Below are 17,019 nucleotides of genomic sequence, written 5' to 3' on the forward strand. Positions count from 1 at the left end.
AGCTCGGAGTGGGACATAATGAATATTTCCGAATTCATCAGCTAATTCCATCCCATCGCTGACCTTTTCCGCCTCCGTATTCATTGTTTAGCGAGCGACTGCATTAGTGACCTTTTTCACACTCGCTCGAAAGGTTGCTACATTTTTTATTACCGTTTCTGCGGGTTGCAGTAGCCAGCCAGACACGGTTTTCCGGAGGTGCGATAATGTCCCTGCAGTATGGCCAGCAGGGGCGGGGCCAGCAGTCCGGTGGAGTGGGTGGGGCCGGGGTGTGAGTAAGGCACGGGCACAGGCAGTGGCAGGGGTGGGGGTGGGTCCGTGGCCAGGGGTGGGCTAGGGGGATGGAGGTTTGGGTGAGGGCCAGCGGCTGGGGGCGGAACCAATGAAATGAAGTAGTGGGGTGGATTTTAGGGGAGGTGGGTGTGGGGGGAAGGGACAGGGGCAGTAACAGCAATTGGTGCAAGGGGTTCAGGATTTGTGGGGGACCCAGAGCGTACCAGAGATTCCTCAGAGAAAACACTGGCACGTACACAGTAAGTTGTGACCAGTCAAACATTAAGGACAGCAAGAAACACAGAAGGAATGCAAAGGAAGGGAGGAATAAAAGCGGATTGGAAAAACAGGGCGGGGAGGGGCTGGGGCATTTGGGGTTTCCCTGAGTACACTGCGCTGTCATTGCACCGCACAGGAAGTGAGGGAATGATCTGGCAGTGCTGAAGGGGGGGCGCGGGGGCTGTATTTGAGAAGGGGCTCGGGCCCAGCTTTGATCTCCGGGCTCCTTGTATTGAGCAGCGGGCCCGGGACATTCCGGCGGTGTGCGGGCGCGCTGGCTGCGCGTCTGGGGTCAGGACGGGGCTGTCACTCAACGGGCAGCCACAATGGCTGGGCCTCCCGCCGTAAACGCAGGGACCAAACCGCCTCCTTCCCCCCGGCGCGCTCCGCTGAAATTACAGCCGCTTACATTCCGCATTTCTGCCATGTTTTTGGCCACAGGAGGGGCAAAAGCCAGGGGAAGGACAGATTCCAGACCAATTGAGGGGCGTGTGGAGAGATGTGGCACACGCTCAGTGAGATGCAACACGTGAACGCTTCCTCGATTCCTCACGCACGCACGCACGCACGCACGCACGCACGCACGCACGCACACACACACACACACACCATGCACTCATTCTTACACATACAGACTCATTCTCACATGTAAGTACACATTCCCTTACGCACACAAACACAAATGCACATACATTCACACACATACACACATGCAAATGCACACACTCATTCCCGCACATACACAGACTCATTCTCACATATACACACACATCTGCACATTCCCTCACACATACAAACACCAAAATGCACATACATATGAGCACAAGCACACACACACACCACACACTCGTTCCCACACATACAGTCTCATTCTCACATATACGCACACATCCGTGCATTCTCTCACACACACACACACAAACACACAAATATGCACATTCATACACACAAATACACACACACAGATGCATGGACACACTAATTCCCTAGTGCAGGGCTAATGTGTACCCTGGGGGAGTGGTAGGCAGAGAGCACACCTGGTGTCCCCAGGACTGCAGCATCAGCTCTTTCATTCCTGGCCTCCACATGAAGGTGGGGGGGGCGCGCATGCCCCCCCCCCCCCAACCCCATCCCTGTCGGAACAGCTGTTCTGGAGAAGTTCGCTCGGCTGGAAACACACACCCCTGCTTTGCTTGTGCCAATGGGAATTCTGGAAGTACACGCCGTCTCAAATTCGTTACCCACGCGCTCATTGCAGAGGAGACAATGTAAATATAAATATTCTTATTTGTGTGCATGTGTGCCTGTGTGTGTGTGTGAGAAAGTACAAATGCAGCTACATCAGTGTTGTTAGCTTGTAACCTGAGGCTTTCTCTCTGAACTGCGCTGCTTTGATTCGGGTGACATTGGTCAGCAAGAAAACCACTTAGACAACAGGGATGGAGTTGTTTGTGTGTCTTTACGTGGGTGCATTGTTGGGAGAGGTAATGACTGTGTGTATGTGTGTGTGTCTGTGTGGGTACGTGGATGAATGTGTGTGTATGTTTGTGTGAGTGTGAAACTGCATGTGTGTGCATGGCCACGTATGTGCTTGTGCACAGCAAGAGAGGTGGCATTTTAAGGGTTAAGGTGTTTTTTTTGGGGGGGGGGGGGCGGATTGGTCGGGTGTTTGGTGAAGATAAGTCGGCCGTCTTTGAAGTATCAGGGCTCCACTGTAAACCTCGCTCTTAGCGCCTCCGCCAGACGCCCTGAATTAATCACCTCGCCGAGCCGATAAGAGTACAAAGTAACAACAGCCGCCACGCACAAAAGCCGAGGCGCAGAGAGAGCGAGCAGAATTTATTACCCATTCAGAGGCGGTCGTTCACGCTGGCCCACTCCCGGCCGCGGCCCTCCGCTCTCTCCCTCACCTCTTTACTCACTTGTTTAATCATTGGTATTTGAAGGTTTTTTTTAAGAGAGTATGTTTTCTCTCCCTCTCTCTCTCTCTGCCTCCATTCATTTTTATGGAGTGTCAGCAGACGATGTTTAAACACATTGTTCAACCGGGCTCAATTAACTGGGGTCTCCACCACCCTTCTCTCTCTCTCTCTCTCTCTCTCTCTCTCTCTCTCTCTCTCTCTCTCCCCTCCCTGTCTGTGTCAACAGCCCCCAAACATGATCTTGCTGATCGGATAGTGGTACAGAGCAGCACCTGTGTTCATCGAGGGTAGATCTGCAGGCTTTATTTTTGGACAGGGGGGGCGTGTGGTCACACTGGTCTGCCACTCCCTCCCCCCCACACACACACGCCGTGCCATAAAAGCTGTTATCACAGACGCTAAAAAGATAAAAAGAAGACATCCATCCTCTCCCGCCTCTGCTTGGGGAGAGGGGACATGGGCTCTCCTGAGGTGCAGCCTGTCCGCAGGCCTCTCGCAGACAGCGGTCACGGCGGCCAGCCAAGTCGCTGTCCAGAACTCTTTAGACCGCTCACTGTTACCGGTGCCTCCACCTGCCCTCACTGCTACAGTGTTTTGTGCAACGCAGGCCGGGCGTGATGCAGAGTGGTGACCGTGGCCATGGGCGGGCTGTGGTGTGTGGCCCCAGGTGTGAGTCTCCTCTTTCTGTGGGCGAATATGCGTCAGTGGGGCCTGTCAGACGTACGAGGCCTCTGTCCCCAGGCCTCAGGAACGATGGCGGGAGGAGAGGGGTGACAGAGGGAGAAGGGTGAGAGGTGGAGGGAGAGAAGGACAGAGGTGGAGATGGAGGGATAAAAATGAGACTTCAGTGAGCGAGGGACATTCATGAAAGAGTGTAAAGTACAGGGGGTGGGGCAGAGAGAAGAACAGGCAGAGATAGGGTTAGAGGGAGAATTGGAAGTGAGGGAGATGATACAGATGAAGAAAACAAGAGAGAGTGAAATGGGGGATGGCAACTGTGGAGGAGAGAGCGACAGAGAGTGAGAGAGAGAGAGAGAAAGGGAGGTCATGAGGGAAAGAGAGGAAGCAAGGGAAAGTGAATTGGGGATAGAAAGTGTGCCAAGGATAGAGAGAGAGAGAGGTGCCGCGTAGAGCTGCAGACCAATCTCTCTGCAGTAGTGGCACCCTGGGCATCGGGGGGCATACCCAGGTGTGGGCGCAGACTGTGCCATTCTGCTGAGCCGTGCCAGCTGTCTGCCCGCGTGGAGGCTGTACAGGGCACACACATGCCCGCTCCTCTGGGCTTTCTCTGCAGCTTCTGAAGTATGCTGAAATAAGACCCCCTGTTTCATACGGGCTAATACCCCGCTTCGTGTTTAAACCGCCCACACACACGCACATGCACAGACTCACTCACACACACACACACACACACACACACACACACACATGCGCACGCTCACACAGTAATATGCTTGTACTGTGTTTAATTGTTGTGGTTTGTGCCTCCGAGCCCCAGTGGTCCAGCTCTTCCAGCTGGCCTCGTAAACACATTCCAGCGTGCTTGCGCTCTGATCTCTGGAGCTTTTCCACACACCCCCACCCCCCGACTCTCAACCCAGGGCTGTGCAGCTGTGGACAGCCTCCCCTCAGTCACAGTGCGCAAGGAGAGTGTACCCCCGGTCTCACACACACACACACACACAGGCAAGCGCATGCTCGCGCAGGCTGGCGTGTTTCTCACAGGCGTTAAGTAAATGTTGCAGTCTGGGCTTTCGGATCGCTTGCACCGGCTGCACCGTGTTAATCTCTGTGGCTCCGTCCACTTCACACAGTGACCTGACACCGAGTGCTGAGAGGCTGCAAAACTCTCTCTCTCCTGCTCTCCCTCACTCTGTCACTCCCTCCCTCCCTCTTTGTCTCTTCTTTCTCTCTCTCTCTCCCGCTCTCCTGCTATCTCTCTCTCTCTTTCTTTCCCCCCAACTCCCCTCTGTTACAGCTCTGTCCTTAGTGAGGGACTCCTAGGCTTAGCAGTATACTCACTGTACCCCTGTTAAGGCAACTCCCCCAAGGGGTGGAGTGGGGTGCAGAGGGGGTGAGTGCGGTTGGCACGCTGGGATTATTTTGACCGCCTCAGAAGTTCGTCTCCTCCCCTCAGGCCATCCCTCCCTGCCCCTCTCTCAGGTGGCTCTAAATGACACCTCTCCGAAGAGGCCTTATTTTTGGCGCGCCATTTAGAGGGAGGAAAAAAACAAGCGCTTTATTCAGCGCACTCTCCCTCACCCCACGGGCCGACCCCGCTCAGAGAGCAATTCCCCCCACGTACCCTGTCTCATCTCCTGACAGCACAAACCCCCTTGTTTTGCTCCTGTTTTGTTCTGTTTGAATATCTGAGACGGTGTAGTCGTCAGCTGGTGTAGCACCTCCTTGTGGCTTGAGTGGGTATCACAGGCAATACAGGAGTAACCAGTCCGATCATCCCCCCCATGAGGGTGTGTGTAACTGTAAACTGTGAACTTGGCCTTTGTTTACTTGTTTGAGTTGGAGCATGGGAGGGCACCCGGCTCAGCGGGAGGGTGGGGGTTTGCAGATGGAGAGCCCGTCCTCAGGTTTGCTCTGACAGAGGAGCCCGACCTACCTGTCCTCGCCGTGGCAGCAGGGCCCGGTGCGAGAGAAGCAGGGGACAGCAGTGAGGGCGTTCACCCAGGGCAGCTGTGAGGGCTCAGCAGAGCGGGGGAATGAGGGAGGAGCTGGGGAGAAAGAGAGGAGGAGAGAGGCAGAGCTGGGGAGAGAGAGAACCCTGGTCAGAACAGGCAAAAGATGAGGGAGTGCCGACGCCATGAAAGCCAAGCTGTAAAACGTAAATGTACGTGTGTGTGTGTGTGTGTCCGTTGTGTGCGTGTGCATGCCTCTGTGTTTTGTCTCTGCATTTGTGTGCGCACTTGTGTGTGGGTGTAATGCGCACGTGCACATGCATGTATGTGCGTTTGCATACGTGTGTGAGAGCTGCCAGCATCTCCCTCCCCTGTCGTTAAGCTGGAGGCACGTTCTCAGATGAGTGTTGCATCTCAGGGGCCCCTTTCTGCGACCGAGTTCTCCGAATCGCTGATGAAGTCAGATGCGAGGAGTCGAGCTCCCGTCCAATGCCCTCCTCCGCCGTGCCATCGCTCCGAGGAAGGGAGGAGCGGCGGTAGAGAGACCGTGGTGACCCAGGGGACCTCAGGGACAAAGGTCGACAGGTCACCTGAGGGGCCAAAAAATCGAAACCCGGGCATTTCCACAACAACCCACCAAACAGAGCAGCACCCACACATTCTAACGCAAGGAGTGTTATACGCTACTGCGCTGACACTGGGCTGTGTCTCTCATAACTGAGTACATGGGGAGTGTTTCCCGTTATTGCCTGGAATGTGTTCTCGCTGTCAGTTCATCTGGGTTTTCTCCCAGTTCGCCTGACTGGGCCCGGTTAATAGGCTGCGGATTGCTGTAGAGTCCCCCCCGCCCCTGCCCCACAAACAGGCGCGCGCGGAGCGGGCGCTCTCCCACCCCACCGCCGGGCGAGCGCGGCGTTTTTTCCGTCTTTAAAGCGCGCCCGTCGTCTCGCTTGGCCGGCGGCGCGTGCCGGCCGTGTCAGGGAAAGAACGGAGGAGGGGGCGGAGGGGGTGGAGGAAAAATGAAGAAGGAGAGGGGGGGGAAAAAGGAAACCTGAGAGAAAATAGAAATGAAATTCTTTTTGAAAGCCTCACGGGACCCCGAGACCCCGAGCCAAATCAGATATTGCAGGGGAAGCGAAACGTTGCGAAAGTGCCGGGCCCGGTCCAGGAGCTGTCATAATGAAACGCTCGCGACTGCAGCCGCGGGGAGGGCGATGCCGGGTGCCGGGAGACCCCTCTCAGCACGCCCCCGTGATTAGCCGGGCAGGGCTCTCGCCCCGGGTCAGAGGCCGGCCCCCCGCCCACCCCCCCAGGCTCCCTCCTTTTCCCTTCAACGTGGTGATTTGGGCCTTCAGAGTGTTAGAAACAAACACATCAATTTCATCCCCCCCGAAGGAGCCTTCCCCTCCGGTCTGCTCCACTTAACCCCGTAGCCCCTGATATTGGTATTCTGTTGCTTCGTGCCCGAAACCCAGAGTTTAGCATCACAGAGGAGCTGCACACAGACTGCAGGGGAGGGGAAATGCTCTGTTCTGGCTGTAAGGCGCTGAGGGTTACACTTGGCCCTGATTGGACAGGAGGGAGAGGTGTGAATGTTGACTGGGGGATTGGGTAGCGCTTGATGATGTGTCAGACGTGTCATGCGAATGGCAAGGCTGACGGGGGCCTTAGTCTGACGTGGTCAATGCGGTCAATTAGCCAGTGAATTTTCGAAAACAGGCCTCCGTTGCAGCACGCCACGCGTCAAAGACCGGAATGGTCTTTGACCAATGGTGCGAAAAACCTTGCCCCCCAGGACCTGAAGGGTTAAAGGGTTTCGAAGTGATACCTTCATGGCAGTCCCTGGAGTCACCACGCAGGTGCAAAACAAACAGACTCGTTACACTTTACAGATCAACTCCCATGGCAATGTGACAGGTAGCACCTTAATCAGGTGTAGCGCCTTTTGGAAGGGTGTTTACTGTAGCCCGTATCGGCGCGGCCCGCTCCTCCTCAGACTGCCGTTGGCAGGACCCACAAAGGCTTGGCAGGTGGAGCTCATGTGTAAGTACATGGCCACCCGACCAGCTCTGCCTGTTCTGCCTGTCTACAGTGCTTCATTCAGGTTTGAGATCAGCTGTAAGCAGATAAGCTCTCAGATAAGGGCCCGTCAGGCAGAACTGGGGTCAGTTTGTGTCACCATCAGAATGTGTGCTGGGGTGTAAAGTCAGCAGGTGTTAACACCGGTTTTGGACGCCATCCAGTGGGGGTCTGTTCCTTGAGGTGGAGCAGGGTCGATCGGAACAGCACCATGGGCGTCCCCTCCCAGCCACAGAGCAATGAGCCACTGGAGTCTTCATTTCCCTCAGGCTGTTTGAATAATCCAGAGTGGGGTTTGAGCATGGGAGCGTGCGGAGGCTTCCGCCCATGCTGGGGTAGAGAGACATGCCCCACAATCAGGCTCACTGCACTCCTGGCTTCACCTCTGTCTTTCTCTCCTTCTGTGTCTCTCTTTCCCTTGATTTCATGATTTTTCTCTGTGACCCCTCTCTCTCTCCCTCTCTTTTCTTTGTCTCTCTCTTCCACACTTTTTTTCTCTGTGTTTCTTTCTCTCTCTCTTTCTCTCTCTCCACTCTTTATCTACATCCACAAAGACGGATGGCTAAAGTTCCGGCCCATAATGCATCTGCCGCAGGAGAAATTCTGACTAGTATCGATCACGCAGCTTTCATCTGGGCTAAGCTCATTGTTATTGCCTTTTAAAAACGAATAAAAAATGCCTCTGTTGAAGTTTAGAGATGATAATAGCCAAAACAAAAAGGGACGTGGGGGAAGGTATTGAACACCCTGCACTCCCGCCCCCCTGGTCGCATCGATTCGATTCCCGCGTTTTTGCTGTTAAAACGCCAAATGGGCTGGGACGGGCTCGCGGGGTGCGCGTTATCCCTAACCATGGCGGCCTAATTAAATTGCTGCATGTCTCATCTGGAAAGTGCTTTGTTTGATTTAATTAGCCAAATGTTGCTGTCGCTCTCCTGCCCAAGAATCAATGGATTTCCAGCAGAGGAGATTTGATTGGACATCTCACACGGGAGGACAGGACGCGCCGCTGACAAGGCGGGGCAGGTGCCTGACAGGAGTGGACCAGTTGGAGTACTCTCTCTATTTGTGCAAGAAGAACCAACCAATCAAACTGGCATGCATTCCGATTGAGCTCGTTAGACAAAAGATTTAGCTTGTTAGCAGGTGTGTCTTTGGAGGAGGAAAAGCTCTGATTGGTCAGTTCTTCTCATACGATGACACCATCCACATTTTGAGCACCGACTATATAAGGTGTGGTGCTCTGTTTTTGTTGTCCTCAGCCCAATATATTTCTGTCCCAGCATTGTGGTGCTTGGATGCATTGGTCTATTAGCAGGAGGGGAATCCATGCATTTATATGTTTGTGGATATCTCCCATGAGAGATGGCCACTGAAGGTGTCTGAGGTCTGGTTCAAGCTTGTGATGGAAAGTTGCACAGGGAACATATCTTCCTCCCTGTCGTGGTGTGCGTGTGGCTGTTTCCCCCTCCCACCATGCACCTCTGCTCAGCCACTGACCTCCCTAATTCGATTACATCACTGGCAGGCTTTGAGGGTGCCGCTGTGCCGCTGACATGGCAACTTAATTTGGAGGGGTCCGAGCCGGGCCTGTTTGTGTTCAGCACACGGTGCGCGGCGTGACCGGCCGGTGAACCCCCCGGGCAGAGCATTACCGGGGTCTCATCCGGGCAGGGGCTGTCAGAGGGGGGTGTGGAGGAGAGGAGCGTGGGGTGCATCTGAATTTATGCTCTTCTGCTCCCTGTTTTCATTTCTATCCCATTCTGAAAAGCTGGGGGGGTGAGTGCTCTCTGCGCGGTCAGCTCGACCTGGGGAGGGAACATGAGCGTCTGAGGGCTGTTCTGACTCAGCGTTTATTTTTTTGTGGTGGGGTGATGCGCTCAGATCGGGGCGGGGCTCGCCTCCGGACGCTTGGTGTGCAGGACCGAGATTAATGGCCTAATTCTGCTCGTCTCGCAGCATCCCGCTCGGCCCCGGCCCAGCTCCGGGCTTCCTGCTTTACTTCCCCCCCGATGATACGAGCTTCCAAGCAAAGTAATATGTTGAAGTACGGTGGAGTTGAGCAGGCTAGCGTGACTCCTGAATGTGATGTAGCACAAGCAATATCAACTCCCGCAGCAGCGGCAATAACACTGAGCGCGGTTGGCTGCGCTCGGGATCCACAAGTTTGCCTGTTGGGGAATTGAATTTGTATTTTGTTTTTGGCGGTCTCGGTGCTTCATCTTTCAGACGCAGTTTTGAGAGGCCAGGCTGCTGAAATAGAATGCTTTTTTGCCCCCTCTCTCTCTCTCTCTCACTTCCCCCTCTTGCTCTTTCTTTCTCTCACTTTGTCGAGCTCTGGTTTTCCTTCATCTCTCTCTTTGTCAAACCATGACTGCTGTGTGAGTGGTCTCTTAAGCGGCTGTGTGAGCAGTCTGTTACACAAGCAGTCCATAGACTGTGTGAGCAGTATATAACACAGTCAGGAAGCAAGGAAGAGCTGTGATGGAAGACCGATCATAATCGAGGACCTGCTCTGGAACGTCAGGAGATATGGAAATAATCTGGTCCTGCCGTGCGGTTATAGGGAGAGGGAGCCTTTGTCAGACTCGTTCTTCAGCAGGCAGGTAGCTCCTGCCTCTGCTAATTGCTTCCTGAGAAGGTCTTCCTGTAATGAGTGGGGGGAGAGAGGTGCCATCCCTGGTGGGTCATTCTGGACAAATTGTGTCCAAATTGAATTATATCTGATTACGGATGAATAATCACAGGACGGAGAGTGTTTTGCAGTAAGATGGAGGGGGAAGACAAGAGAGAGAGAGAGAGAGAGGGAACATCAAGCAGAGGTGCCCCTGCCTTTGTGCTGAAAGTGGCCCAGTTGTGTCTCATACCGCATTTTATTGATGTGTAAAACAGACACCCTCATCCAGCCCAATACACATTGTTATGTGTGTGTGTGTGTGTGTGTATATATATATATATATATATATATATATATATATATATATATATACACACCCATACAGAGATATACAGCTGTGTATTTACTGTAATGGTTTGGGCTAGGTAGTTCACCTTGCTCAAGGGAACCACAGCAATGGCCCACATGGGATGCAAAACTGTAGCCTTCTGATTGCAAATGCTGTTCGCTTCCCACTGCACCGCCCTGCTGCTGTAGGGTGATAAAGGGATCCTTCTCCTTGGCTACGTTTGGAGCTGGGGAGGATGTGCTGCCCTTGGTATTATCAGGGCTCGTTCTGTAACGAGCTGTATCCTGTTTTTGAACCTGCGCCGGGATGGGGGTAGATGGCCACGGCCCTTCCCACCGCACCGTCCCCGTTTTCCTTGTCATCCGCACCCTCCCCCCCGTCCCACCCAACTCCAAAAAGAAAGGGGGAGAAAATAGCCGGTTATCCATTAGTGCGAGGTTCTGCTTGCGTTGGCGAATTTGCGCTCGGGTGCAGAAATAGAACTGGGTCAGCCGGCAGCTGCGGTGGGCCGGCCCTTACCTGTCCGCCCCAGCCGAGGGCCAGCCCCTCACCGGCGTGGGGGGAGGGGCCCAGGTGGCACGGGGCGGCCATTAATCACTGCCGCCCGCCGCTCGCCCTGAGTGCGTCATTAGGGCCCGAGTATGAGGACGCGGGAAGGTCGCAGTCCCCTGACCTGGTATCGGCGGTGGCGGGGGGGTGTGGGGGTTTGGGTCACAGGAGGTGGCGGCAGTGGTGTGTATGATCCATTTAATCCAGCGTTAGCTGCAGCCCTCCTCCCCTTAAACGGACACGCTTTTCGGCGCATTAACTGGCTGTATTATTTACAGGGGCAGGGACTGCAGCAATGCTCTTTTGAGAGAGAGAGCTTTAGTCTTACAGCTTTCCACTGTTAACTGTGTCAGCAAGTACAACTCCTCCAGGAGGTCGCAAAGGTCCATTCTGGGGCCAGTTTTGAAAGGGATGAAATGCCAGGGCCTGACCTTCTTTAATTGAAAGTGCTTAGGCAAGGCTCACGTAAATCCACAAGGGCCTGTCAATATTTTATTGAATTGGGAGCAGGAGTGAGTGTTTTTGCTTCCGTCTGACCCCGATTTTGGCTGTTAGATGTTTGAATATGTTGGTATTTAATATTTTCTCGTGCATAGTTCTTATGTCATTAGCGGGCGGTTAAAGATTTCTGTTAATCTGATGTAAGTGGTAGAGGACAGGGAAGGACGACGAAGAAAGCTCGCCTACCCGTCCACCTTCTACATGACATTAACAGGAGCGTGTGTGGTCGTAGGAACCGTCCTTCCATGCCCCGCTCGGACTCTCGGGTGGAGTTATTGGTTTTGATGGCGGTGGCCCAGTGCTCCAGCTGTCACGGTTTCAGAGTTTGCCGCCGCCCTGCTGGCAGCTGGCCGGCCGCACAGACGCTCATCAGACGGCAAGTCTGAGCTGAGGCAGCCGGCGACAGGCGGGGTCGTGTGGGCCAGAGCCCAGCAACGGCTGGGCGGCTGAAGCCCAGCCCATCTAAGCGTGCGCGCGCGTGTGTGTGTGTGTGTGTGTGAGAGACAGAGAGGTTCTTGGTGCCTTTGTGGTCATCGTCGTCTGGACAGACAGCCTAATCCAGGGGCGACTCAGGCCTGGATTCAATCAACATTTGTCCTTAATTCTGACTACCAATTAAATGCAAGTGTTACTTCTTTATCCTCAGCACAGTTTGGCGCATTCAGCAAGTCCCAGAATTTAATGAAAACGTGATACTGAAAAAGAAACATGGGCCTAATGCTTGCATTTAGTTTCTTGTAGTTGCTGGGAAGTTGAGGAGAAATGTCTGAAACGAGGCTTCACTCTAGCTCACATTTACACACGTGGACGTTCAATTTTATGATCTGGGCTAAGCGCCTTGTGCAGGGGTACAGTGAGGGCTAGGGCCCTCTGGTTTCTGGCCCAGTCCTTTCACCCCTGTGAGCCGCTGTACAGTGGCGGTTGAGATGCTCTGCGGTGTGAGGATGCTGCCGATGTTAAGTGCGCGGTCTCTCTGTGTTTGCCTTTTCTGCAGATCCTGGTAAATTCGGTGAGCCCCAGCCAGCCGGCGGTGCTGTATGAGAACGTGGTGGTGAACGAGGGAAACCCCGTCCTCCGAGACCTGCTCTTCAGCCCCGACCACCAGCACATCTACACCCTCACCGACAAGCAGGTAGGGCATCAGCACATCTACACCCTCACATCTACACCCTCACCGACAAGCAGGTAGGGCATCAGCACATCTGCACCCTCACATCTACACCCTCACCGACAAGCAGGTAGGGCATCAGCACATCTACACCCGCACATCTACACCCTCACCGACAAGCAGGTAGGGCATCAGCACATCTACACCCTCACGTCTACACCCTCACCGACAAGCAGGTAGGGCATCAGCACATCTACACCCTCACGTCTACACCCTCACCGGCAAGCAGGTAGGGCACCAGCACATCTACACCCTCACCGACAAGCAGGTAGGGCATCAGCACATCTACACCCTCACATCTACACCCTCACCGACAAGCAGGTTGGGTACAGCACATATACACCCTTATGGGCAAGCAGGTGGGGTACCAGCACATCTACACCAGCACATATACACCCTTATGGGCAAGCAGGTAGGGCATCAGCACATATACACCCTTATGGGCAAGCAGGTAGGGTACCAGCACATCTACACCAGCACATATACACCCTTATGGGCAAGCAGGTAGGGCATCAGCACATCTACACCAGCACATATACACCCTTATGGGCAAGCAGGTAGAGCACCAGCACATCTACACCAGCATGTATCATGCACTATGCTGTGACGCCATTTCTGTTACTGTTACAGAGGCACCACTTTGCTTTATGCTCCACGCTCTCACCTCAAATTACTCTGTCTCTGTGTGATCATCTGCACACTATAGATAGTGCTGCAATCTGACCATAGTTTTTATAGTATTTCATACCACTTTTTCTGAGCTGTGAAGTAAATGACAACCAATACAATCACTGGACTCTCACATTAAAATAAGGAAAGATTAGATAAAATGTAAAAACTCTAAACGCTTTGGGTGCCTTGTCCCTTGGCTTCTCCCAGGTTGACAGAAAATGGCTGCCGCTCGCTAGATAAAGACTCCAGGTCGATATGTCTCCTGCAGGACAGGCTATAGGCTTCCGTGCCCTTTGCAGGACTTTAATTTCAGCATCCGTTAAAGATCTGCAGTCACTGGCGGCCCTCTCGCGGACTGCCAGTGGCGCGGTATCTCCGATGGCTCCCGTCAGTCTAAATGAAGCCCTCGCCCGGTGTCAGCGCGGGGGTTAATTGCGCCTCATTACCGCCGCTCCACACACCTCCAATTATTTCCACCACTTTCCTGCGCCGGCTGGCTCCGCCCACCAGGTGCAGCCCCTCCCTCCCTCGCACCTGGGATGGGGCAGCGTCGCGTACCGGAGGAAGGGTCAGAGGCCGTTCGTTTACCCCGGTGCCGCGTTTCTGCTGGAGCCGACTCTGCGTGCAAACGAGTTTGGTGTCCGTGCCGCTTCTTCGCGAGGTTCTGAGCGAACGCAACCGCACAGCGGTGCCATGACCACATCCCCCACCTCACGGTCACAGTGTGACCGCGGTCGGCGCGGTCAATGCAGTCACTGGGCTTGGTGCAGCCCCCCTCGCCTCCCGCTAAACAGCGACAGACTGATTTGCACATTGATCAGAGCCGCGCAGAGAGCTCGGTCCACCATAATGGCTGTGACTGAGCTGAGCGCGTCCCCCCGTCCCCAGGAGCCACACAGCCGCACGTCCCGCTGTAATTTATTGCTTATCAAAGGAGAGGTGAGAGTGTGGAGATGGGGGGAGGGGTGGGGGCGCTCCCTAACCCTCATCTGAAAAGCCCTGCTGTAATCATCCCAGACAGGTCTTATGAATAGCAAGTAGAAAAGGAAATTCTCCAAACCGCCCCCTCTGCAACCTCCAGCCCCCTCCACACGCTCCCAACGTCCCCCCCCCCCCCCACACCAAATCCTTGTATCCGCCTCTAGGCAGACTCTGTGTTCTTTCATGTAGTCTCCTTTGAGGTGTAATTGGGGGGTCTTCCTCTTGAACATTCATGAAAGGCTTTTTCTTTTCCATCATTATAATGGACCTTACCCGCCCCCCCAACCCCACCGTTACCCTCGTCTCGCCTCTTCAAGCCAGATTCAAGGAAAAGGTGGAATCAGTTCGCGGGACGGAGCTGTGGTGCACGACTTCTTTCAGGGGTCATAGTCGAAACGGCATTCGGCGCCCCGCAGCTCGGAATCCTTCACGCAACCCATGCCGCCCCACACTCCGCCCCCCCCCCCCCACCCCCTCCTCCTCCGGCACCCGTGCAGGGGGGGACGAGGCCGTCCCTGCATCTAACCCCGCGGGGGGAACCCGAGACAAGACAATCGCATTAAGGTGTCAGCGGGCGTATCCACTGAGGTGTTCCACGGGATATCTCCTGTCGGAATCCGGGCCAAGGCTCAGCCGTCCCGCCCTGCTAAATCACTCCTGAGCCACGGAGCGGGGCGGAGGCAGAGGAGCTGCAATGGCCGCGTGATTTATTGTTGCTTCTGATTTCAGGCTATTTGTCATCATCATTATCAAATAACAAGTGTGACAGAATGTAGAGATATGTACGCAGGCGTGGGCCTGCATGATGTATTGCTGTGGGCATTATAATGTCCACAGCGGCACACAGACGCACTCGCACATGCACGTCCAGGCATTGACGCTTCCGTAGATGGCGGGGGCCGATTCCACCGAGATTTTCGCATTCTAACATGGGGCGGGGCCGTGGGCGGCACCCAGAGCGAGGTGTCACATTAATGAGGCCGGCTGGACAGGTTACAGGTGACTGAATGTCAATATCTGTTTTCCTTGAGGCGGTTTCGGTGGGGGGGGAGAACGCATCCGACTGTGACGGCTTTTCCTTGGGAACCCCCTCCCCCCCATGTCGGCCTGATGGGAAAATGAGAAGCTGCTGCTTACCCCCCTATATCACCCTGGAAAAAGGCGAAAAGGAGAACGCAGCCAGCTCTGAGTGCATCTCTAACCACACACACACACACAGCATGCTAATTACTAATATAAATATCAGTTTCACCCCATGTGGATTGCAGGCTTTTTTCATATTGGGAAAGAAAAATGGGCTTACAGGAAATGTGCGTGAATCAGAGGGCTTCCATTTGCATTGCAGCGATACGGGGGATCAGATGTCTCTGAAGCCACCTCCCCTGTGAGCTTTCCCATCGTCTCTCTGAGCTACATAATGCATGAGGCGTGTTCGCGCTCCGGTACCCCCTCGCACCGAACCGATGCTCTCGCCACTCACAGTGCGAAGCCTGCGCTCCTGTCCTGCATGAATGACGTTTAGCAGTTTACATTTCAGAATGCTAAGGTGCGTCGGATTGCTCGACGGTCTGTTTTATTGGGCCTTCACAGGGAAGAAACGGTATTGGGCCGGAAGCGTAATCTTACGTAAGGCTTCCTCCCACATCACCCTCCTGCTGTCCCAGCATGAGACACCCGGGCATGCGTGCACAGCCACAGCACACAAAATGCTCATGTGCCTGTACAGAAACTTGCCTGAAATGTTTTCACACACACAGTATGCACGCATGTACACAGATAAACAAATCACACAGCACCCCTAGACACACATGTACAGGACTGCACAGACACAAACACACACTCACGCATACACAAACACTCACTCACACACACCACACACACACACACACGCACACTCAAACACAACGATGGACTCACTAACTGACTGTCAAAAATCAGGCTCAGTTGATCTGTATTGACACCAAAGGGGTTGTTGGTTCAATCCCCAAACCAAGTTTAAAATCTAAGATGAAAAAGACACTCGTCCTTCCCTCTACTTGCCACGGAGTATTAATGAGCTGGACTGGGGTAATGGGCTGTAATGGGCTAAAACCCTACCTAGGGGGTGCACTTGTAAACCCAGCTGTTTCACACAACAGAAATAAGAATAGGCGCCAGCCCTGTAAGCCAACCACTCTGGGATATGGTGGAATGCATATTCACAAGCTCTTCTCTTTCAGTGGTAATGTACGCGTACAGAAGGCATGTGTCACTCCGATGTGCACTGAATAATTTAATCATGGTGATAACTGAGTTGCTGCATTACAGCCGTCGCTGATTGCTCGGCCTGAGATAATCAGGAAGGGGAGTAATTAAGACTGCCTGAAGAGGGCGCTACTTTAGATGGGGGGCGATGTATGCATGTCCCCGGCATGGTCTCGTTGTGAGAGCACTCTCTATGTGCTCTGTAGCCTAAATGTGGTGCTTGCTCACTCACGCACACACGCCCACACACACCCGCGCACACTCACCATCCCTGGGGGGGTGGGATGGCTATTGTTATGTAAATGCTGTCCGTGTTGTTGTGGCCGGCGAGGCGAGGAGAATTTAATATCCCGCGCGGATGATTGGAGGGAGGGTGTCAGCGGAGACTGAGGGCGTTATTAACAAGTCTCACTTGGCCTTTTACCTCCTGTAAACTACTGGATCGCCAGCGCAGACTCGCTGTCCCACACACTCCGGGGTGAAACGTATTTCCTGCCGGGGGGGGGGGTTGGGGGGGGGGGAGGGGGGAGCTGAAGGAGGTTATGTTCATTTATCTTCCAGAGTGCTCATTCGTTCCTCCTTTGGGAGGCCTTCTTTTAGGTCACCATGGCTCATGGTCTCATGGGTGGATTATGGATTCTGTCCGTGTGGCTAGCATGTGTTCCGATGTCACTAAAGTTCTTAATGTCATTACCAAGTGCTTATCTGAATCCCAGCTCTGACACATTCAAAATATACTAACTTGTCTGAGC

General features: G+C 54.0%; 1 protein-coding gene across 1 annotated transcript in view; it reads left to right on the forward strand.

The window, feature by feature from the left end:
• The window catches only part of LOC118780137 (plexin-A1-like), a 186,703-nt gene that overhangs the window by 81,143 nt on the left and 88,541 nt on the right, over nucleotides 1-17,019 (forward strand). Inside the window, exon 4 of the mRNA XM_036532463.1 lies at nucleotides 12,197-12,334. Within this exon, the coding sequence (XP_036388356.1) occupies nucleotides 12,197-12,334 (138 nt within the window). The remainder of the gene's footprint in view (nucleotides 1-12,196; nucleotides 12,335-17,019) is intronic.

This window comes from Megalops cyprinoides, chromosome 7 (genome assembly GCF_013368585.1).
Source record: "Megalops cyprinoides isolate fMegCyp1 chromosome 7, fMegCyp1.pri, whole genome shotgun sequence".
Classification (NCBI taxonomy): domain Eukaryota; kingdom Metazoa; phylum Chordata; class Actinopteri; order Elopiformes; family Megalopidae; genus Megalops; species Megalops cyprinoides.